This window comes from Macrosteles quadrilineatus, unplaced genomic scaffold, assembly GCF_028750875.1.
Source record: "Macrosteles quadrilineatus isolate MER2022 unplaced genomic scaffold, UCM_ALF_1.0 Scaffold_9__3_contigs__length_116548681, whole genome shotgun sequence".
Taxonomy (NCBI): domain Eukaryota; kingdom Metazoa; phylum Arthropoda; class Insecta; order Hemiptera; family Cicadellidae; genus Macrosteles; species Macrosteles quadrilineatus.
This window is the reverse complement of record NW_026542602.1, coordinates 52729054-52752813: the sequence shown is the minus strand read 5'-3', so window position 1 is coordinate 52752813 and position 23760 is coordinate 52729054. Positions and strand designations below refer to the sequence as shown.

The window sequence follows — 23760 nt, the reverse complement described above, 5'->3', positions numbered from 1 at the left end:
TTCATTGCAATGCACAAGCTGAGAAAAAAGGTTTTAAAGAAACATGCTTGCCTATTAATATATAGATAGAAGTAATATATTGTCAAAATAAACCCAAAGCACTGTGTATATCTTCCGACCGGTTGAAGAATATTTGCGGCAGGTCACAGTTTTGGAGGAACCACATTCCATCGCGATGCCCGCAAAAACTTGTTTTTGATCTTCTTCAAGGGCCATTGCTTGTTTGGAAGGTTAACTGTGACTAATGGAAAATTTTTAAACTATGCTGGAATCTTTCGCTTTTGGAAACCCTCCAGTTTAGGCTTAATTAAATTGATAATCTATTTAAAATGGCTTGATGTAAAGTGATTTTAGGGGACATTAGGATTGAATGGGTTATTAGAATGAGTTTAAATATTATCTCGTTTAAATTCATAAATGAAACCTCGATAAAAACATCAATATATGATTTAATAGAGGTTAGGGTATCTTTTAAATAAGGTCGAACAGCTTGGGTTTTGGAAAACCTTCTTCTTTAGTTAAAGCACCATAGTTTCTGCGCACAAACAAGAAAAAAACTATCTGCATTTTCCATAATTATTTGTGTTTGATCTCTATTCCAATTTAAAGATTAGCCAACTACAAAACTAAATGTATTGCCAACAATGAAATCTTTGAACGAAAATGATATGCAATTAATTAACAACACACATTTTCAAGTATAAATTTCAGCATAAATATGTTAAAAATGCAAGGTATAAAATGCACTACGAAGAGGTATGGGGTATTGTGTGAACAATATATTTCGGATATAAATAAAAATAAATCCCCCTTAAACCTGCTGATGTAGCTCAACCTTATCCAATATCTTTGTGGAAAGGCTGTTAACCTTAAAGCTTTAGGGTAAAAAGCAATTTCTCTTTGGGGCTTTCGTATTCTTGTCATGCTCTTTTGATGTGATTAACTATCGTATATTTACACTGCGTGACTTAAATTACTATTTTAAGCACAGCTGTATCAGGTATATGGTCGAAAATTGAGTTCCAAAACAACAATAATTGGTATTGTACCTTATAAGTATTAGTTTTGACAACATTTTTAGCAAATTTCTCATTTTTGGAATACACTATTTCTATAGAATTTTGTGTAATACCTGGAACCAGGACGGTTTTTGTCGTTTTAATGTACTCTGAGGCCAAAAATATTCCATTAAAATTTATTCAAACCAGCATATTCGGACTATTGGAACGGGGTTTCCCCTAAATGCTGATTTTCCCTGTTTGAGGGGTGAAAATAGGAGTCTCCAATATTTCACACTCAGAATAAACAATTGTACAAACTATTTTGTAGAAAATAAAAACTAAAAAAAATATTATGTCAAGGCGCTGTGGTATGTTTAATGGGTACGGAGAAATTTTCATAAAAACCTTTACTTAAAATTTCAATGTTTTCTTGGAGAATAAGTAAAATGGTGTTTGATTGCTTATTTAATATCAACAAATTTATTTATATCATCTTAAGCTATTACAATTTTTCAAACTCCACCTTTTCACCCTGTGGCAGCAAACCTAAGTACTCGTTTATCCTTGTATTGTTTTTATGGAGAATGAATCTGACATATTGAAAGTGTTATTTAATTGAGAATCTAATCAGGCAAACGAAAATTCGCTTAGTCTGCAGGTTTGCTGCAGTGGTGGAATTGTGTTACTGGACGCGGCGCATGCGTAAAATCCCTTGGATATTTATTGGAAGTAGATAGTTTTACAGGGTTTTTATAAGCAGTCTGCTGTTGGCGTAACCTTCAGTAACATTCACCATAATGTTCAATAACATAGTAACTGATATCAATGTTAGTGACATTGGCAATCGTCAATGTACATTTTTCAAGGGCTTGTATCGTTAAAATTATGCAAGTTTTAGTAGGTAAAAAAAGAAAAAAGAAATGTAGAAACAGGTAATGGGTGTAGAAAAATAAAAATAATTCTATAATTCGTAATATTACTTAATCGATTTAATGGCTATGTGTTGAATGTCATGTTATTTATTGTTAAAGCTTTTACTTTTCTTTCCCATGCAACATTTGCTTCAGTAGGATTACTATATTTTTAATTAAAATAAATTTTAAATGTTGGTTTGTAATCACAATTCTCCAAGTAAACTTATCATATCTGTATTATGTATGTATTTTCTTGTGCTTATCGACTATTTTCTTGCCGTTTTATCAGAAATTTGTTAGAAATAACTACAGTAGTTGTATACATTCGATAGCAGCTAAGAGTTGTACATAATGATATATACAATTAAATACTCATATTAGATGGCATATTAGATTTTTCTTTGGTTACACTAAGCAGAAAAAGAAATGCTATTCTATAATCTTATGTATTCCTTGAATAATTTTTCCAAATGAAATGTGTACCTATTACTTAGCATTATAAACATACTTTGTACAAGGTTTGATCTTATCTTTATCAGTCAATAATAGCTGGGTGGAGCTCCCAAATTTTTCACAAATACCTATTATTAATTCACTATAGCAATCACATATTATGTGATGGTACCTACTCATCAAAAATTAGTAAAAGCTCAAAAATAAAAAACATAATACATTATAAGCGAAACAAAGTAGTTTTCACGTTAACAGATAGTGAAGAGTGTGCTCAAAATTACAAACAGAAGCGAAGATTTCCATGTGTTCGTGATAACATCCAATCGCCTCCAGAAATATGCTGAAAACACAGCATATTTGTCCAGGTTCCAGGTCACGGGAAAAGCGTTACACATAACGAAAAGAAATAAGAAATTCACAAACCAATATTCTAAGTTCACTAACGTTGCGTTGAGAGAATTATTTTTAAATTTGATTTCTATGACTTAACCAATACGACTTGTATTGTTATTCCGGCTGAAAAAATATTTGACTTGATTTGAGTTGTGTTGTTTCAAGTCGTCTTGTATTGTATTAAACCTAGTCTGTCCCATACATTTAAATTCACTGATATTCATGGAACATGGATAACGATTTATATCAGTAATTTTAAACCTGGCTAAGTTATTATACCACAACAAACTATTTGCCGAACATATTGTGAATTATATTTTTTTATAGAAAACTGTATCACATAAACTAAAGCCATTATCTATGTTGGTTTAAATTATGGTTGATTAAATTTTATTTTTCAGATGTCACATGTTTACCGCAGGCGAAGCCAGATGATGCAACTTCTCAACCCGATAGTTCAGTCAACTTTTACATATATCCTACGTAAGTTGGAAATTTAGCACAAAGCTTCAAAAATATATTCAAATATACAATTCTCTATACAGAAGTTCATACTGTTATGTTGGTCCAATCTTTAATTACGTAGAATCTTTGAATTGTGAAATATTTTACTGTTTAGATTCCTATATAGCATAGGCTATACTTGCAGTTAAAGAACAATTAATTATTGCCTCAGACTTTGCAAACTAGATAATGGTAAAGTAAATTTATGTGAACTGTTTTTTTCATTGGATGGACCTTTAAGTTGGAGAATTCAAATATCAAAAGGTACATTTTTTTGTACACCGATAACTTATGTTTCGATAGTGTATTGATCTAGGTCGGTGAAAGGAAAGGGCTTGGCTCAGGCACTCCATCTTTGGTCGTTTCTTGCCGATCTATCAAAACCACATACCTGAGAAGAATGAATCCAGTTTAGTACAAATATGTTATAAATTATCTAGTGACACATTTATGAATATTTCCATTTCGAGTCCTTATGTGTAACATGTAAACGTATCAATACAAACTCAACCGGTATCCTTTGTGTATATAGATACATAAATTTCAATCCGTTATCTTTGCGTATCCTATATGAATTTTACAATAAAACAAGTTTAAGTCACAATTAAGGCACTTAAGTGCGTTTGACAATATATTAGCCTCATTTTGAGAAACCCTACACTAGCAGATCCATATTTAAATCTGTTTAGTTTCATATATGTTTAATACATAGGTTTGGTGCTATAAATGAATACATGTTACATTTTCTGTGGTCAATTCTCCTTGTATAAATGAATTAGTGGTTAATTATCATGAATGAATTGATAAAATGTGTTGAATGAGTTGAAATTGTCGATCACTTACGTGAGTTTGTCTAATTGTTTCTAAATTTCAAAGATTCGTACCATAATAAAAGCTTTTTTTACTATTTATCACTATGTCTAACATTTGAAATAGCCAAAAATACCTAGAATAATACATCTATAAATAATAAATTGCTAATGAATATCAATCTTCCCTGCATAAATGTCTTAAATTTTCAGACCAGATTCCGTAGACACACCAATTGTAGATGATCCGGGAGTGCTTCAAGACGGTCAACCCCTTACAATAGTCATCCATGGATTCAAAGGGGATCACACAGCTCGCTCAATGAACGCTATAAAAGAAGGTAAACAATAGTCTTGAGTTGAAGCTTTTATTAATCTTGCTACTGCAGAAGACTATAGATTCAGTCAACAATGGTAAAACCTCTACGAACACTGAGCTAGAGATACAAGAGGAGAGGGAGCACTAAATGAGAGAATCTAGAGACGTTGGCCGTCATATGAACTAGGGGTAAAGTACATTGGAACTAGAAGCTTAGGGGATTATGGAATCGTAATAAAGCCATAAGCCAATGAGCTGGTTGATTCCTCTAGTTGGTACCAACACCACAAAACCGTACAGCGTGTCGATTTTCTAGCAGATTTCCCTTGCCATTGATGCCTCTAGTTGTATTTCTATCTTCACGGACTAGGCACGGTTGGGTTGCAGTGGAAAGGTCAAGTTTCAGGTTGGCAACAATGTCAATGCCAGACTGTGGTCAGCTGATTGCGGCATTCTAGTGGCAGCACTGCTGACGAGTGGGTAATTTTGCTGACGTATTTTCCAGCGAAGTTGAAGGTTGTTTTGCGACCTGTGATTGGTGATTCCCGACAGTGTGTTTTCAGTTTGTTATGTCAACGTGGTGTTGTGGATAGTCATCAAAACAGCTAAGTAAACCACGGCGTGAAGAAAATGTTTTTATTTGCTATGTTTACTAAGTTCATCTCGCAATAGAGGACAAATTAAGATAGCAAAGCTTTTGTTGTCCACCGATGAATGTAATATTGAGTCTTTCTAACGAATTGAACTAATGTCATCAACACTGAAGCTTGTAGTACATATTATAATGCTTATATAGGTCCCAAAAAATGAACTATAGTCTTTTAGCTAATTTCACATATAGGGAATAAGCTTTTACCAGAGGTCTCATAGTAAGACCTAGACCCGGTACCGATTCACTATTTTGTTTTGAGGTCCCTAGAGACCAAAAACACCAATAGAGGGTAAGTGAACTGTTGTGGTTTACCTTTTATGGATATATATTGATTACACTTTTATAAATATATTTATTTGATACTACACCATTAATATTTTAGTAAAAATATACTTAATTACCCTCCTTCTTTCAGCAGCAAACCAAGGTAGCCTAAGCAAAACCTAATGTTGTTCAAATATATTAATTGAAAATCCTATCAGACCAATTTAAATTCACTTAGTATGCAGATTTGCTGTGGCAAGGGTATTTTTTATTCATCTTCATTCTGAATGTAGTAAATTAATATTTCACGTGTAAAATTCTAAAGTATTTAGATGAAAACTAATGCATGACTGAATAACAATGTTTCATATTCAAGACAAAAGGATTTTATCAAAACCATTTAATCTCAGTGGAAATGTGAACACTGATGTCTTTGTTTCGTTTCAACCTTAAACAATAGGCTTGTATCTACCAGCATGTATTTTCATACAAGAATAAACAGATGCCACCAACAGAAAAACCAGGTGTTGCAGCTAAATCTATGTAAACAGCTTTTTGTGACATTTCCCGCCAATAAATGTATCACTCACACCCGTCAGGTCTGAATCATCCCTGTTGTGCTGATGAAAATAAATTACTGACGAATATTTCATTACTCACTGATGCATTAGGCCGATGGACAGCTGAGTAAGTTGTTTTTTTCCTTCACAAATTTAATTAAACGAGACTGGTTTTGGCGTTTTGGTTACATGATGGATTTGTGGTCGGATCATACTCGTATCATATGCCATTTGATTCTAGTTATTTTACAAGACTTAAAAGCGTACAATACTTTGGTTGTTATAATTTAACGATATATATAGGGATTTAAAACATTGGAAAAAATAGTATGTACAATTTTCAATTCACATTTGACAACAAATTGTTGTCAAAAAATATTGTCCATTGTAGTATTTAATTTAGAGAAAATCTGTTTAAACGTCAATATTAACCAAGTAATAGAATCAAACTAAGCTGTTAATCTTCCTAATCCTATAACTTACCTCCAAATCATTGTATTGCTGTTTGTTTGTTTATGACAAAACTATGATTGCAGTTACACAATGGGGAAAAATTAAATCTTATATACTTTATTTATTTTCCCTTGGAGTTTTGTTTTCGTTTCCAATAAGCCTATGAGTATTATGGAAACAGTGATGTATGTCAAGAACAATTTACCTAATGCAAAACTGCTCTAGGATTTAGAAACTTTTCACAAAATTTTCGGAAATCAATAATTTCAAACGTTTTCTTTTCCCTAGCCCTCCTGATGTCAGGAGCCTCCAACGTTGTGGTGATGGACTGGAGTATCTTGGCTGACGACCCCAGTGACTCCGCACTGACGGCGTACCACGAGGTGAGAGACAAAGGGGTGGCGGAGGCTGCTGCCCAGGCGGCTGCCTGGATAAGTATGGTCATGGGCAGCAAGAGTATCAGCCCCGAAGACGTTCACCTGGTCGGCTTCAGTCTGGGAGCTCACGTATCTGGGATCATAGGGCAAAACCTCAACAACTCACTTGGGAGAATAACAGGTCAGTCAGGATATTTCAAGGAGTTAAAATGATTGTTTGCTGCTGTTTAAGTTATAAAGTGATTTGCCTGTACTTCTTACTGAATAAAATCAGCTGTTCATTGATTTAGGGCCATTCAGTAAGCCTAATGACCTATGAAAGCTGGGTCTTATGTGTGTTTCTAAACAAAAGCTACATACTGACTTAACTCATTGGGCACGTGATCACATTTCACAAATCTTTTCCACGAGGAAAGTGGTCTCAGCACCACTCACTTCCTGCAGATACAGACCGGTTTAACCGATGTGCTGATTAAAATTGCCCAGTTAAAGAGATGTCACTTCTGCCGGGTGTACATAGTCCGGTAAACTGATGCGCCGTTAAAGGTTGACCAGATAGAAGAGAGTATACTGTACTGATATTTCTTGTTATCTATTGGTGGCCTTGTGATTACTACGTGAGCGTTATAGCTGCTCAGTTACTACATATTAAGTGTTATGTTTACATTAGAACTTTTTGTGCTGAAATTTAGGTTTGAATTCTGATTGGAGATACCTATGGTTGTTGCCAAATTTTGTTCCTATAGCTGTTGAGTTACAAGAACGTCACCGGTATAACCATGAGTAAAGTTGTTAGCTTTTTGATTTTGGAAACTGGGTCCATCTCTCTCTGATCATTTACCTTGTAAAAATTATATTTGCTAAATAAACAGTTGATCTTATTAGGTGGAAAATCTACACAACACTGAAATTTAAATCCTAAAAACATGGCATTTTCCTTAAATAAATTACTGTTAGAGTACTTGTAAGGGAGAGAGCCTCCTTTCATAAAAGCTAAACATGTTCTAATTAAGGACATATGTTAAACTCCAAAGTTCTGGCGAGGGTTTAATATTAGATTCTCAGAACCAATACACTCGAGGCGATTGGTTGATATATTGACCTGGATGGTAAAACAAACCAGACCAATAGTAAACATTCTCGGAATTTATGGAATATTTTATGTATGGTTGATTCTTTAATTTTCTACACTACATGGACCGATTATTTGTTCTCCTAAATATTCATTATGTTACTAAAATCATTACTTCTTGTGTTAAATGTATTTACAGTGAACTTGTAATACGTAAAATAAATTGGTTTCAAAACTGCTGCATTATGTCGATCCTAAGTTTTATACTTGATATTTTTGACATAGCGTGCTAAAAAATTGGTGTCCTGTAGTAAAACTACAAAAGTTTATGCATGAGATTCAATTTCCAGCACACCCAAAAATCTTCAATGAGTTTTGACCGCTTTGTCTTAAAAGCGTTTAAGCACCACTAAAACTTTAAGAAAAAAGAGTTAAATTAAATAAAGTATTGAACTCATGTAGGTAAATTTGGCCAAGGAATATATGTACCAAACGTACCTCTCTGTTAAATTCCAAATATACACCCTAAAATCTAGTGTACATCAGCTACAACAGTGTTCCTTTGAAAACTCCATGAAATATAAATGAAGTCAATACTGATTGTTTCGAGTACTTCTAAAGGTCAAAGGTTGATAAACTAGATTAGAGGTTAATGTTCGTCGAACTTCCTACACGCTATTAAATTAGCAAACCGCTTTGGCATTAAACATTTCCAACATTTTAGCTGATTTTAGCTTACCTCTTCTCGTAGCTAGTTTGATCAAAGTTACTCCAGAACTTAAATCAATAAAGTTTACAAGTCATGAAATAAATATTTGCTCAAATCAATGTTAGTTTCAACAAAATAACAAGTTATTTATGACGTAGAGACAGTCTTGTTTTGACAAGGGGTTTGTAAAAAAAGCCCTCTTAGTTTTATCAATGGTGTAATGACAATCTAAATCAACAAAAACTGTTTCTCTGAAATAGGAAAAGCTTGGATTTCTAAAATAGAATATTTGAGTGAACTCCCTTTCGTGGTTAATGTTTTTATGTCAATCTTACTTAGAGGTCACATAAATTACTTACTTACTCTGACTCCTGTGGCCATTAAATACCTAGGTGGTCTTCGGCCTCGCCAACCATGTGCCTCCAGGATCCTCTGTCTTCTGCCAGGTCTAGATCTTCTCCCATTCTTCTTAGGTCCTTCGTAACCTCGTCAAACCATCTCTTGGTCTTCAATGGTCTCTTGTCTTCTAAAGTACCTCTCAACCATACCTTACCATATCCTTACCACAATATTTGGTTCCTTTTAGAAGGAAAAGTAAATATTTATCCTAAAACAGTATGCAGCATTGGAATCATTGTATTGGACTTAATACATTACTGTAATGACTTTATCTGTTTTGTTTTGCAACTAGGTCTTGATCCACCGAAATTTGGATACGAGAAGATCCACAAACAGCATCGTCTGGACAAGGGAGATGCTATGTTTGTCAACGCTATTCACACATCCGGAGGAATCCTTAGTTACACCGAGAAAGACCCAATCGGACACGTAGACTTCTTCCCCAACGGAGATACAGTTCCACAGAAGGGATGTCCCTATGAAAACCCCATTGATATAAGTAAGAGCCTGTTAAGTATAATGCTACTTTATACCTTTAGCAAAATGGGATTTCCCTTGAATGTAGGTAACATACATTCAGGAGCACTCATATTGCTGGTATAGGTGTTTAGTTTGTTAAGTATGTATTTTTAAGGCTTTGTGAAGACGATAGGCTATAAAAGGGGCGATAAGAAATTCGTATCGTTTTTATTGTCTGGGTGCGTCATTCACCTTTTTCCTATTTTTTTCGAGGTTCTACAGCGATATTGTTTTTCCACTCTTTCTTCATGCTAGGTACAAAGGGGGTTGCGGCATTACTATTTATATTAAATACTTTGGTGATTGACGGGTTTTGAACCCCGGATCTCGGAAACCGATTCCCCTCACTTTATCAGTACACAAGCTCACCCCATACTATGAATATCACTACACAAATTAGTCCTTTTTTAAAATTAGGCCAATAAGCGTTTCTCCTCATCTAAAACATCATGTGATCTCCACGCAAAGATATTTAACTTGAATTATGAAACAATTTGGCAAATCACAAATGTTTTTAGTATAACTAGTACAGACAATTATATGTGATACTATTGGTACTATCGAAGATCAGAATAGTATTCTGTGAATTAATCTCCTATTCAGCATTTGTAAAACCTAATGAATTAATACGAGTAGTATTTAGATACTCTTCCACTAGAATCACTAAAACCAATTAGGTTCCTTATCTCATTCTTCACTTTTAATCAAACAGGATTTCTGTGAATTTATCCGACCCTAATATCTTACTCATACTCTGGATGTGTGTGGCAGTGGATCTGCTCCAAAATTAATCGGAGGGATTGCTTTCATGACAAATTGTACGGTCATTTTCAATAAGTCTTTGTATGATTTCAAAAGTTTGATAAATAAAATTGTTAATACAAAATATTAATTTTTATGTTGCTACTAAGAGGGTATTGCTGTTATTATTTCAATAATAAGTGATTACAACGTCATCATTATAATGTAGTTGATTAGGTACTTTGATTATTTATCTACAAAAAAATATGTTATTATTTATTCAACGAGGAAATCTCTATAGAAGAAATACTATTTTAAACCTGTTCATTCTTTCAACCGTTGACAATTTAAATAATTTATGGTAAGTTTACAAAGTAATACTTAATTTGCTACAGTGGTCACAATGGTCCACTAGAACTTAATATGTTTTTACATCAAGTCGAGTCTCGTACAAAATCACCTCTAAATGATGTATTGTTTCACAGTTACTTGCAGCCATTACATGGCATTTGCTCTGTTTGCGGAGTCGATATTCCACAAGAACGCTCTTATCGCCACAGCTTGTGATACCTGGGCGTCCTTCAACAAAGGTCACTGCAAAAACGGCACCCAAGCCCCCATGGGGTACGCCACCCCTCCCACGTGAGTATGTGTAAAAACTATAAAGTGCAAAACAAGAAAAAGGGGAAAAATGTATGTTACAAGCAAATAATTCGTAAAGAAGAGCAGTGTAAATTAGTAATGATTGCAGAGAATGTTCTTTCTAGAACAAATTATTAATGTTTTCATTTATGCAAGGAAAATATTAAACACTAAGGTCAGTTTTTCATAATAAGAGTATCAAGGATTTGTAAAAAGTCACAGTAGTATAGGTAAGATATGCCCGAGATATGATATATCATAAATGAGCTAGCAATTATCGATTTCGTCAATATGAGAGAGGTATAGACTAGCAATATACCAACGTGTTTGATTCATTAGTATACTCGTTATATACGTTGTGCTTAACACATTTATTTAATATTTAAGATACTATTACCAATTTTGAAGTCAATTAAATATGTTTCACGTATTTTTCTAGGTAGCATTCCTTAGGTTCTTCAAACAATCTCTATGGACTAGTTAATTTTCCTAATACATGGTTTGTGAAATGCTAACAGAGGACATTTTTCGATTGATTTCAGTGACAACTGCTAACACAATGAAAGCTAGGAAATAAACAGCAAAAATATAATTCTGTGCATTGTGATAATTTTCCTTATTTAAATTCACTAAATAAGTCCACGTGACAATTCTAAAAAAATATATCTAATGAAACTTACGAAAAATAAAATAACTTGCGTTTTTCAGAACCAGAGGTAAGTTCTTCACGAGTACCAAAAGCAAACCTCCCTATGGAGAAGAAGATCCTGAGAATCCTCTTCCAGACAACATCAAACGTCTCCTGGTCTACAACACCAGTGAGGCCTTCATACAACCTAAAGACGTTGTGAACTTCCTAACACACAAAGATAAGAAGGACACCAGTATGCCCTTAGCAGATGATCCAGGGGCTGGTGACTCAGGGGTCATGAAGGTCAAGGGGGGATCAAAAACAACTACAACCCCAGATCCTCCAGCGTTCCAAAACAGTGGAAGCAGTCTTTTGGCAGACGCTTTAGGCTTTATAGCAACCTCTTTAGCAGGGTACGAGTTCGTTCAACTATTGTGGAGCTGGTGGAGTAGCAGATAGGGATAATGTTAGGAAAGATGAATTTTAGGAAATTTTACTCATGGTTGTGATCATGCCTTTTGATTAGATTAAGAGCTGAGTGTCTGTTACGGTTAAAACCGAAGATACGGGAAACGTGAATATAAAGTGTATTTTAAAACATTTTTAAGTATTTATTTATTACAATTTTTATTGTACTTTAAGTGCATGTGTTCAAAATATAAAACAGCAATTAGTGTCAACATTTTTCTCTGAAAATTTATCACGGAACTCCTAAGAGTATTCATGTCATATTTGCATAATTAGTTTTTATTAAAGAGTGATCATAATTATTTTGTAATATAATTGAGGGCTTGGACATACTGTAAACTTCAAACTTCTTATCAAAACATTTTATCGAAGATCGTGCTGAAACATATGAAGAGAGACTTAAATCTTCAATTGAAACATGTCGTATAAGCATATATCTTGCTTAGCGTAGTTTTCTGAGAAAATTGAAACATTTAACGAATCGTCATGGGGTACATCCTGCTTCAAATCCTCTCGGGCTTCCCCATTACTCTTTCTAATGTCAAAGTATTAAAATAATACCCATATAAAAGGTCCGAGATATTAAGTGCCTTCTAAATATTTGCAATGATGTCAATTATTTAAGATGAGGTCTCCACTATGTGCGTATTTTAACCCTAACATGAGTGAAGGATGAGTGTAGGGTTAGAGGTGCGATCTTGTAATCTTGTTAGTGACTAAGATCGACATGTTCCTTAGACACAGCTGTTAATTAATAGCCCATACAGCTAATGACAACTAAAGGACCTACATTATAGTGGAATTTGAACTAAATTTGTTCCTTGTACTTAACGAATTGGTCTAATAATCAGGATAGTACTGCGGGTAGTCGTAGTCTAGTGCGGGCGTCAACAGCAGGGAGCATCATATTTTTTATAAGATACTACGTGTGTCAAAATTATTTAAATATGTGATATTTAATGCTTAATTTATTCGGCCACAACTTATAATTTTCGGTTGCAATATATGTACAGTATGCTAGAACTATTTTTTTATCCTTGTACAATTTCCAGCCTGATAACATCACATTTCTTATTAGTTGATTTGTAAGAAGAAGCTGTAAGTAATACAACTAGAAATGATAATTCTCGTTCGGAATTCTTCTTCAATAAAGCATTGTGGAAAGGTATTGAAAAGTGATAGTCAAAGCAATTAACCTTGAGAGTTGTAGGTTTTTCTCTCTAAGTCAATATGTTTTGACCTTTTGTCTTTCATTTCACTGTATTTCTTGACGATAGAACATGTTACCTCTAGTTGTATGGTTAAAATTTTCTAGTGCCTTACACGGTGTCTTTATACAATTTTAGCACAAAAAGACTCTAAGTATGATAAGTTTAACAGGAATGAGCAGTATTGATGCTCAAAGCAAAATGAACAATCTTTTTTTACCAAATATAATCTTGCAAATTTATGATAGTAACTGAATTAGTCTAATTTTAAACCAAGACAAAAAATATTATATAATATTGAGGATTCAGTGGTTGTTTATATTTCAGTTTTTTTTTAAGAATTTTTGTTTGCTTCATATAGAGTTAAACAAATTGTTTTTACCCTATAATTTTCCAACACAATCATATTATTTTATCAACTTCATTGATAAAAAATTATTGTGGTGAAAATGTGATTTTTTGCGATGCTTGGTTCTACTTACTTAAATTTAGTTTTTAGCATGACAATTAAGTTAGCTGTATTTTTAAGAAAAACATTAATATGTTGACGATTTGTACCATTTGAGATAGAAATATAGTTGCTGTGATTGAATGATGTTAACATACAAAATGTGATAGTAGTGATTAAAAGTAAGGGTACAAAAATTCGTTAAATTACACAGTTTCTTATTCAAAATTATGAAAAAATGTACCCAATAAGTCCCAAATAATGACCTAACATTTTTACTGAAAAAATGTTATACATTTATTGTATAACGGTGTGTAAATTATTTGTTACCTTCTTAGAAAATTTGTACATAGCTAGGACATAGGTAGTTTCACCAAAGAATATTTTGTATATATTAAAAAATTAAAATATGTTTGACTCAATTTATTTTCCCAAAACATTCAGTCTAGGATTAGGTATACAAAATAGTACCGCACAACATAGCTACAGTTGAAAATTACATAATTCTAAACACATTACATACTAAATGACAAATATGTTTTTAATTAGACAAACCAAATATGCAACCAGAAGGTGTTATTGTTGTACAATAACTTAATCGGTAGAAAAAAGAGAGATAATTTCACAATTTATGTATTTTTATTGTCTGGTTGGGACCATCCACTCTTACACCAGACAAGACTATCAATAGTTACATTATAGGCAACATTTTTGCACTTCAGTAGTGGCTTGGCATTTTTAACCAACCTATTACTAATAGAATATGTATTGTTCTACTTATACAAATAGTACACTTGAAAACAAAATATCTTTCCTGTAACACGAAATATGTTTGCTAAAAAAATATACGCTCTTGAATTTTCGAATTTTTTGTAAGGAATAACCACACTAGCATGGTTTTATTCAACGCGTCCGATTAAAATAGTTTTCATATAGAAAGAAATATTTAATGTCTTTACAAAAAGCTCCATTTAAAATTAATTTTTAATATGCGCTCATTTAATTTTTTTCAACCTATGAATTGATCTTTTTGCTTGAACATTAAATTATTTGTCATCCATTATTGTAAGATTTGCATAATTTGCGATTAATTATTCCTAATTCTAGTATGTTTTCAATTAACTTGTCTCATTTAGGCATATTTTTCATATAAATAGTCCAGTATTTTTAGAGGGAGAGAGAAAGGAAGAAAGTAGAAAATCGTCCTTCACAAAAGAGCTTGCAAGGTTCAATATGTTTGTTTGCCATCCTCTCCAAATTCAGATCTTTGGACGCTTTCCATAAATATTTAAACTCTTTTTTAATTCACATCCTTTGGTTTGAAAGATATGGAATTGTATTTTAATTTGTGTCATTAAATATCCTCCAAAATATTTTTTTATGCTGTTACTTTATGAGGCTCTTGATTTCAAAAAAAGGTATTAAGATTTTAAATTTGACATTTCTTTTGTAAAAAATAAGCTATTTAATATTTGGAAGTTTATTGGATATTTTTTTGAACTTATATGATACGATTTTATTAGTTGATTGTGTGTTAATTGTATTGGGAGGGTGTGCTATCCACAATGTTCATGTTGTACGTTTTTTTTTTCAATAGTACTCGTCTAACCATCAAAAGGTCGGGTGAGCTATTCAACAATTTTTATGTTGTATATGTTTTTTTAGAGTGTTCGTCTAACCATCAAAATGTTGCGGTTGATACAATGAAAATTCAGTAGCCTTTTGATTGTTTGTAACTGGACTCAGCAGTCCCTGATCATTAATAAATAACCATCACTGCTACATGTAATTATAATCACTAATATTTCTGACCATTGGGTTTTAGCGAATTTCCCTATAGGGAAGTAGCTATTTATAACTTGTTACGACTGTATTACATATTGACACCAATACAATATATGATATCTTTCGTAATGTTTTTACAACCTACTACTAATGAAGTTTCAGTTGATTTGTCATTACATTTGAAATTTTTTTTCCCCCGATCAACCCTTAAAGTGGATGGGGGGGGGGGGAATTTTAGAATTCCTGCAAAAAACTAGAACATTTTTCATAATGATATGATGAAGTTGTTTTTTCTTAAGCCATTTAATATTTTTTTTGGTGTGTGTTAAGACCTTTTAAACACCTGTACGTATAGGTCTAAGTATATTAAATGTTGTAGTCCAGGGAACCTAATATATTTCACTTTTTTACTATTTAAGATTTTGTATTTATTCTTAAAGTTAAATATTTTTCAGTAACACAAGGTAAGCTAAATAAATATCTGAAAAATAATTTAAATCAATTTTTAATAATCAATTTCATGATCATGTCAAAAACTTCAATATATAATATAATATTATATAAATAATATTACTGACTTGAGACTTTCGACTTCACATTTGAATAAACTTACCAAGCAACATACTAAATTATATCAAAAGATGAACTGTAATAGTTTCCAGTTGGTTGTAACAGTTTATTCATGAACATTCTTTGAATTCCAACACCTATCCAGCAACATCCTTCAACAAAAGAATTTAATAACTTTGTCAATACGGTTAGGAATTCAGGAATCGTGAAACTATATTGATTACATGAAAAAAGATCACAACCATTCCCGCTGTCTCTTAAAAGTATCAGAGTCAATATTCGTTGTTGCCTCAAATTTTGGACTTAACTTAAATAATTAAATAAATGTAAATTAATTTTGTTTGTATAAGAGTTTAAACTGTGGTTTTCTTTAGTTAGTTTTGACACGAAATGAGAAAGTATCAATGATAAATATAATGTTTAACATAAATATTAATTATTCATATATATAAATATATATATATATATATTAATTATTCAGTATATTAGTTATTCATCTTATAACTAATGGTTATTCACTTTTCAAAGTATTATACAATAAAATTGTATTTATTTTACGAAATCACAATATTTTAGATTCATTTGCTGTTTCAAATTTAAATTTCTGTGGTTCTATAGAACAAATCAAAATATTACGAATATAAGTATTGCAGTTAAAAAGTTAATCTCTCTATGTTATATAGAAGAAAATTTAACAAAATTCTACCTTTTACTTTACATTGTAGTTTTTTTTCTTCTTTATAATATAGAGATATATTTACTTTTTAAACTGCAATACTTATATTACCAATATTATGATCGGTGAAGCAAATCGTCATTTAGTTGCATATTGTTAAGTTTCTATTGAAATGTAATGTGAAATATGTTAAATGTAAAATGTAACCTAAACCTTAGTTTAAGTTTTAATTGAAATAAAGTCACTAACCAATTTCTACGCAGGTTTGATTGTAGGCCACAATAAAACGTGTCAATAAACGTGTGTGTGTGTTTCTTATTTACTACTAAATACAAAAATATCAAAATGAAAAATAATCTATACAAGGAAATGGAATAAGGTACCAAGAGAATAGTACATAAAAAACTAAAACTGCACCAAGGGTACCGTATATAATTAAGTAATATACTTGGGATACCTCTAGTAAATAAAATAGCCCTTACTGGTTGTAGTGATTAGTACAATTATGTTTCCTTGTTGCACAAATTGACGTTCCATACCTAACATTGTAAAATTTACAGCCTCCGATAACTGGGTTTAAAGTTTTATGAGCAGTAAAATTGTAACTGGAAGTTACTGTAGTTAAAGGGCTAATTTTAGAGCTAGGTAGAAATAAAAATTAACACAGTTTGTTAGCAAAAGTAGTAACTAGACCACGGTTTGGACCGTTCCGTCGTAAAACTTAAACAATGTCATTGGCGTAAAACACACTAAATAGTATATTCCATCACTAGGTCGTAAATTTACTCTTTTTGCCCTTATGGTCAAAGTATTTAAAAAGTATATAAAAAGGCTGGCAAGTAGTAGAAGAAATACATTGCACTGAAGATGGTGGATCGAACAGAAGATTGGACATTTTAATTTATGATACAAAATCTAAAAGTGGAATTGTAATTGATCCAACAATAAGGTTCGAAACATCATCAAACCAACCCCTAGAAGTAGATGAAGAAAAGAAGAAAATTTATTGTAAATGTGAAACTTATTTAAGAAACAAATATAATCTAAATTCAATATCAGTAATTGGCATAATGATTGGTGCAAGAGGGACTATTACAAAATTTTTTGACGAATTTAAAAAAAAATATAATCTTCCATCAAAATTAAAAAATGAAATAGTCATAAAAGTGCTAAAAGAATCATGTAAAATCATTCAAAATCATTTATATGGACAACGTTATTAATCTATGTTACATGTTATTTATATCGTAAATTTAAGTTTTTTTTTACTGTGTCTAATAGACAAAGTTTATTAATAAACTCAGTTTTCAAAATAAAAAAAACAAATTTCGTCATATTGCATCATTAATTAACAAAAACAAAGCTAGAAAACGAAATAATTTTTATGTAAAGGCACCCTCTCAAAACGACTTCCAGCTTGTTTTCAATTGTGCTAATGCAAATAAGCAACTGTTTAGTAAGATTCAATTATTTCATCTATTACGGGTGTGTTATTATACCATCGATATGACGAGCAATCGACATCATTAGGCTATTACCTTACCTAATAAATCAATCGATAAATAATTTCGATCGATGCGATTTACAACTGTTTACAACAGCTGATTTTTACTCCCTAAAGACAAAAAATGATTTTTACTCCCTAGAGAGTAAAAATGCTACTTTAGACCCGCAACGCATGAATTAAAAACGGATGTTTTATGCTGCAGTATAACGAAAAAGCTATTTTTACATTAAATTCGTATACAAGTTTGATGTCTTATGTATTGGGGAGCGAGCTGGACTAGTAATAAGAGTACAGTACTTTGGTCCCGGAGTTCCCAGGTTCAAATCCTGCCCGGAACTTATAGATTTTATTTAAGTATAATAAGCTACATATACGCCCTCTAAATCTAACCTGAAAAAATCGGAAAGTAATCCAGGCTAGAACCTAGAGGAATAACCAATTCATTATATTAAAATCCAACTTCTTTTTATTTATAACTTACTTGTGCTAATGTAATTAAACAAAGTGTTAAACGAAATTTTCCACGTGTAGTTTGGTCGTATTCAGTTCCTAGAAGGACCGTTTGTTATATGACATCACAGCAAAATACAGCTCAGTGATTTTGTAATGCAAAACTCAAAAGACGCACTAAGAGCACGTCAGGCGGTATTGGTTTGTATAGGCTACATACAATTATGTTTGCTTATACCTCAAGCATACTGCTGTTTATATTACTTGATAAACATTTTAACGCTACTCACGTTTTTCCACAAAGATATTTAGTCAATTTAACTGAGATTATTTGAAAGTGTGTTTAAAGCAAGGTATCAGAAATACTTGGGAAGTACCTTAAACTTGGTTCTGCTAGTAAAATTGAGTATATAGCGTTTTAACTATACCTAGAAAGATATTGTTAAATGTTGTCGTGGGTAATAGCGTCGTTAAGATCTGTACAATAAGTACCGTACACATATATAATTTAAATGAAACCTACCAAGTATTAAGTTATTGTGCAACTCAACTTTTTGAAAAATATTTTCCAAATAATTTATTTATTTACATTTTACTATTATTGATTATATACATAGAGCGATACATTTTTTCAGGAAATACAATCTTTAATGGGTTCAAAAATAATGTTTTGCAAAAAGTGTGTTTTCCAGCAAAAAAACTATTACAAATTCTGTAATTCAATGGGTTGGGATGAATACTCGTATTTGTTAACATTTTATTCTTAAACACGCAGTTATTTGCTTTTGACATATTATTGTTTTTGTACTTTTTTGAACCTTGAGCTATGAAAAATATGTTCCAGGTAAATTTAATGTATAAAGACTTATGAAGTGGTTACGGTGCATGGATGGATTCCCGATAGCCGCTGCACCCCTGATCTTAGATAAGGCAGGTAAATTTGATAAGACACGCCCACTTGAACGTCCCTCGGCTTGAAAATAAGATATTTATTTTTCAACCAAGCCATGCTAATTTTTATTTCTAACTTCTATCGGGTATGTAGACTTATTGGTATGTGGTAGTTGTAAAAAAATGAGTCTAATCCATATATAAATCCCAAAGTAAGAGAAAACTACAAGTCACGACCCCATAAAACATATACTTAAAATGTTCGTCATGACGAGAAACCTTGTGCAAAACTATCCATTTTTTTCTGAATTGCCCTTTAAGGCCGTAATTCCTGTCTAAAGAGAACTTTCCATATACCTATAATGTTAAAAATACATCAACTATACTTATTTGTATGTTATTCTTTCAATTGATTACCTTATTAAAATCAAGTGTGATTATTTATTTGTATTACTGTATTCTGTTTTGTTTGTTTAAGCTTAACTTAACCAATGAATAGTTTTGTTTTATAACTCTGAGGTTTTATTAATGCTTATGAAGTCAAACGGGGGAAGCCCGTGGGTAACAGGTAGTATGTATAAGTTTAAACCCATAACTATGTACGGATACAAAACACATCTGATCAATTAGATAATTAACTGTTTATTAAATGTGGGTTAAATCAAAGCTAACTTTGAATACAAACTTTAATATTGTAAGTATTTTACTAATAAGATTTTAATTGGTAGCTACTTTTAAATTTTACAAAATCAAGACGTATTTTCAGAATTTTTAACTTTACCATCAGCTTATAACAAAGCTCTTTTGGGTTTTTGTTTATTGAACAACTCCTTTATTGATGAAACGCTTAAGATCGGCTTCACTGTATCTTAGATTGCGTCTTTCTTTTTGCAGTTATGATCACTACAACATCGGCAACGTATTCTTCAAAAGGATTTAGCTTTTTTAATAAATTTACCATTTATTTTATTTATCCAACAAGAATTTCTAATAAAGTATTCATGCGTTTACCAAGTTCTTATCTAATAGAATTATTAACATAGTACCAGTAAAATATCCCATCTAAATAGATATGAGTAAATATTTTAGTTTAGGCTTCTTACCACCTTCTAAATACATAGACTATTACTAGTGCTCTAGGCAAAGGGAAGAGAAATCAAAGATATGACGTTAGCCTTGATTATCTAATGTTTACAATGGAACTTAGAAAATTAGTCCAATCCAATAAATTAACATTTCCTAAAAATTAAACCCTATGTCATGGTACAACTATGTAGCCTACTTTCATCCTGTATTTTATTTTAACTAACAGACTATTACTATAAACATGTTTCAAGTATTAGACTTTATAGATAGAACAATTTTTATCGCTTTATGTTTTGCAGTATTGATAAAAACATACATTTATCTGTCTAATACAACAAAAATTATGAAAAAATAACAGTGATAAGTTAAAATATAAAAAAAAGACTAAAACTAATTGTGTACTAATTTATACAGTAGAGATATTTCAAAATGGAGAAAAAAGATTAACGAACAGTATACTCCTTTGTAGTTAAGTACAAAAAAATTATTGATAGTAGCCCCGTTTTGCCGCAATAACAATAAACTGCCACCGTATAGCAGGGGATATGAATGTTTTTTTTTTCTTATTGAAGGGAACTTTATATGGAATTTCCCTATAGGATCATCTAGGCTCGTTAAGTTGCTGGTTTTCCAATAAAGTATCCGTGTTTTGTTCTTTTATCCTCGGCACTTTTATATCGTCGATAAATTATTTGTGTCATGGGCGTCTTTTGAGAACTTTTGCTATATCTGAAAAGAAAAGCGCAAGGGTAGTGTTAATAAACAAATTAAATAAAATTGAAAAACTTCTTTCATTTGCAGGTTTTCTTCAGTATACGACGGCTTACAGGCTCTTCTCATTTTCCTTGTTGATTTGGTCTTTGTACGAAAAAAAATAAAGCATTTAATTTATTCATCAATAATACTAGTACCAACAAAAATAACAAAATTCACGTTTATTTTGTTTGTATCTGTACATTAAAGTTTTCCTGTTTCGGTAAACACACGTTTCAATTACGTATTTGGGAAAAATAATGTTAAATTAAATGTTAAAGCTTGGCTAAACTTATAAAATATGAATACTTTTCGATGAAATGGCGACCATACAAAGTAGTTATTTTAAGCCAAGTATGAAAGGAGATGAGTGGTGCGATCTTGTAATCTTGTTAGTGACTAAGGCTGACATTCCTTAGACACATTTGTAATTGATAGCCTATACAGCTAAAGGCAACTAAGGGACCTACAGTTTATTAGTGGAATCCAAACCACATATTTACTTTGGTATTAACGAATTGGTCTAACTTTTAAGATAGCACTGCGGTTAGCCGTAGTACTCACAACACTAAATTATAACTATACAATTATGATATCATAGCGAAGTGTATGCAATGCATTTTATTGCACATGTCATTTATTGGCATTAGCTTATACTAGAGATATTATATTTTGTCATTAGTAAAAGTAATAATAAAAATACACATTTAGTAAACAAATCGAGTCAAGGCTTATAGTATGGTAAAATTTTTATAAGTTTGGAATTCCAATAAAAGCAATATTCTTACAATATGTTAAACATTCTTTTTTCAGTATATTTTTATCCTTTTGTCCCAAAGAATGTTTAGGGCAATTTTAAAGGAACGTTTCCGTTTGGTGTAGGTAGTGGGGATTTTCATATACCAATTTTATGTTGTTGTTAATTTTTGTTATGATACATCCCAAAAGTGAAGTTTATCTATCTAAGAGAGGTGAACAGTTGTAGATTATAAGGTAATTAAACACTCGTCAAAACATGCTCCAGATTTTTCAGTGAGGAAAATCTTGGATCATCTTTATTTCACTTGGATCACTTGGATCATCTTTGGTAACTTATTTGGCCTTGGACCAATGTGTGCAGCATATCCAGCAAGGGGTGAGCTAGTACAAGGGTGAAGTGTATTGATTAAATGTTTCCGGCAGTGAACAGGATCTGAACCCACGACCTCACTGCCTTGGGCCCGAACTTCGCAACCACTCCAAATTACTGATAAGCCACCGACTCACCTAAAGACCATCCATTTTGTTATCCATTTTGTAAACATCAATATGACAGGTATAATGCTCGGGTACAACATCTATATTCCAAAATATACTGCACGAACACCAAGCAATAAAGCATTCACTATCCTCCAATACATAGTTTCCACTATAAGCTAACAACGCCACGTAAGATGAATTTGTCATGAACATCACTCGCGTTGTAGTTACAACTGTTACAACTGATATATCGATATATTGTGGTGGATTCACAATAACCAATAAAAGTTACGCGTCACACAATTGATATCACATATCACACGGAACAGTTCCCGTGTGATTTTTATGTCCTAAATTCATAACATGTGTGGTCACTTAGTCCTGGTTTAATAGCCTCAGTGAACTGTTTTTGTCAACTATAAACTTTTGCATTCATTATAAAACAGTGAGTGATTAATTCCACCAAATAATAATATAATACTCATTTTTCTAAAAGCGCACTTTATATTTTCTGTAAAACGTTATATAGAGTAACTTTATAATATGAATACATTTTATAAGGTCATTGGATCTTTGGTAAACAATCCAAACCAACAAATATAATCGTTCTAACCTATACCAAAGGTAACTAGCCAAAATATACAGTTGAACTTTAGAACTAAGTTGTGACAATTGTGTTTATAATGTTTTTTTGACAGAACTGTGACTTTTTGCATTCGTGCTATTTACATAAACAAAATTAAATTATGATATTTTTCATTGAAGTTACATTCATAATGTGAAACGGAAAATTCTAATCTTTACCAAGTAGTTAAATGAAAACGACGTCCAGTGTTCGAAAACTTGACCAAAAATATCTAAAGACACACTTCTTTATTTTTACCCCGCGCTGTAAATAAAACATGTGATTGTAATTTCTTTCAATTGTTTAGTTTTTCTGTTTATATTTCGTTCTTATCTCGCTACCAACATGGCAACTCATAAGAACAAAATGTATTTTTTTATTTTAAATTAATTATTTGTGCTTATTTTTTAGCCTACTCGTATTTTCAATTTATAAAGGTATTCTGCACATAAACAGGAAAATATCTTTCTCACAATATGGGTATATTTTTCCTGGAATGCACATGATCTGAGAAAAATCTTTTCAAGAACCAATCTTGCCTATTAATATATATGATCTTATTCACCTGGCACATTGTATTTCTACGATGTAATTTAACTTATTAATCTGATTGTTGCTCAGTAAGTAATTGGTATAAAGGGA

At 31.8% G+C, this 23760-nt stretch overlaps 1 protein-coding gene across 2 annotated transcripts in view; it reads left to right on the top strand.

Moving 5' to 3' along the window:
- LOC129002943 (lipase member H-like) overlaps positions 1–13948 on the top strand; it is a 37328-nt gene extending 23380 nt beyond the window's left edge. For both annotated transcript variants that reach the window (XM_054431079.1, XM_054431078.1), the window contains exons 2-7: positions 3163–3244; positions 4288–4415; positions 6611–6880; positions 9172–9378; positions 10625–10781; positions 11490–13948. In XM_054431079.1, coding sequence (XP_054287054.1) covers positions 3163–3244; positions 4288–4415; positions 6611–6880; positions 9172–9378; positions 10625–10781; positions 11490–11871 — 1226 coding nt within the window. In that variant the 3' untranslated portion in view covers positions 11872–13948. The remainder of the gene's footprint in view (positions 1–3162; positions 3245–4287; positions 4416–6610; positions 6881–9171; positions 9379–10624; positions 10782–11489) is intronic.
- The last annotated feature ends 9812 nt before the right edge of the window (positions 13949–23760 follow it).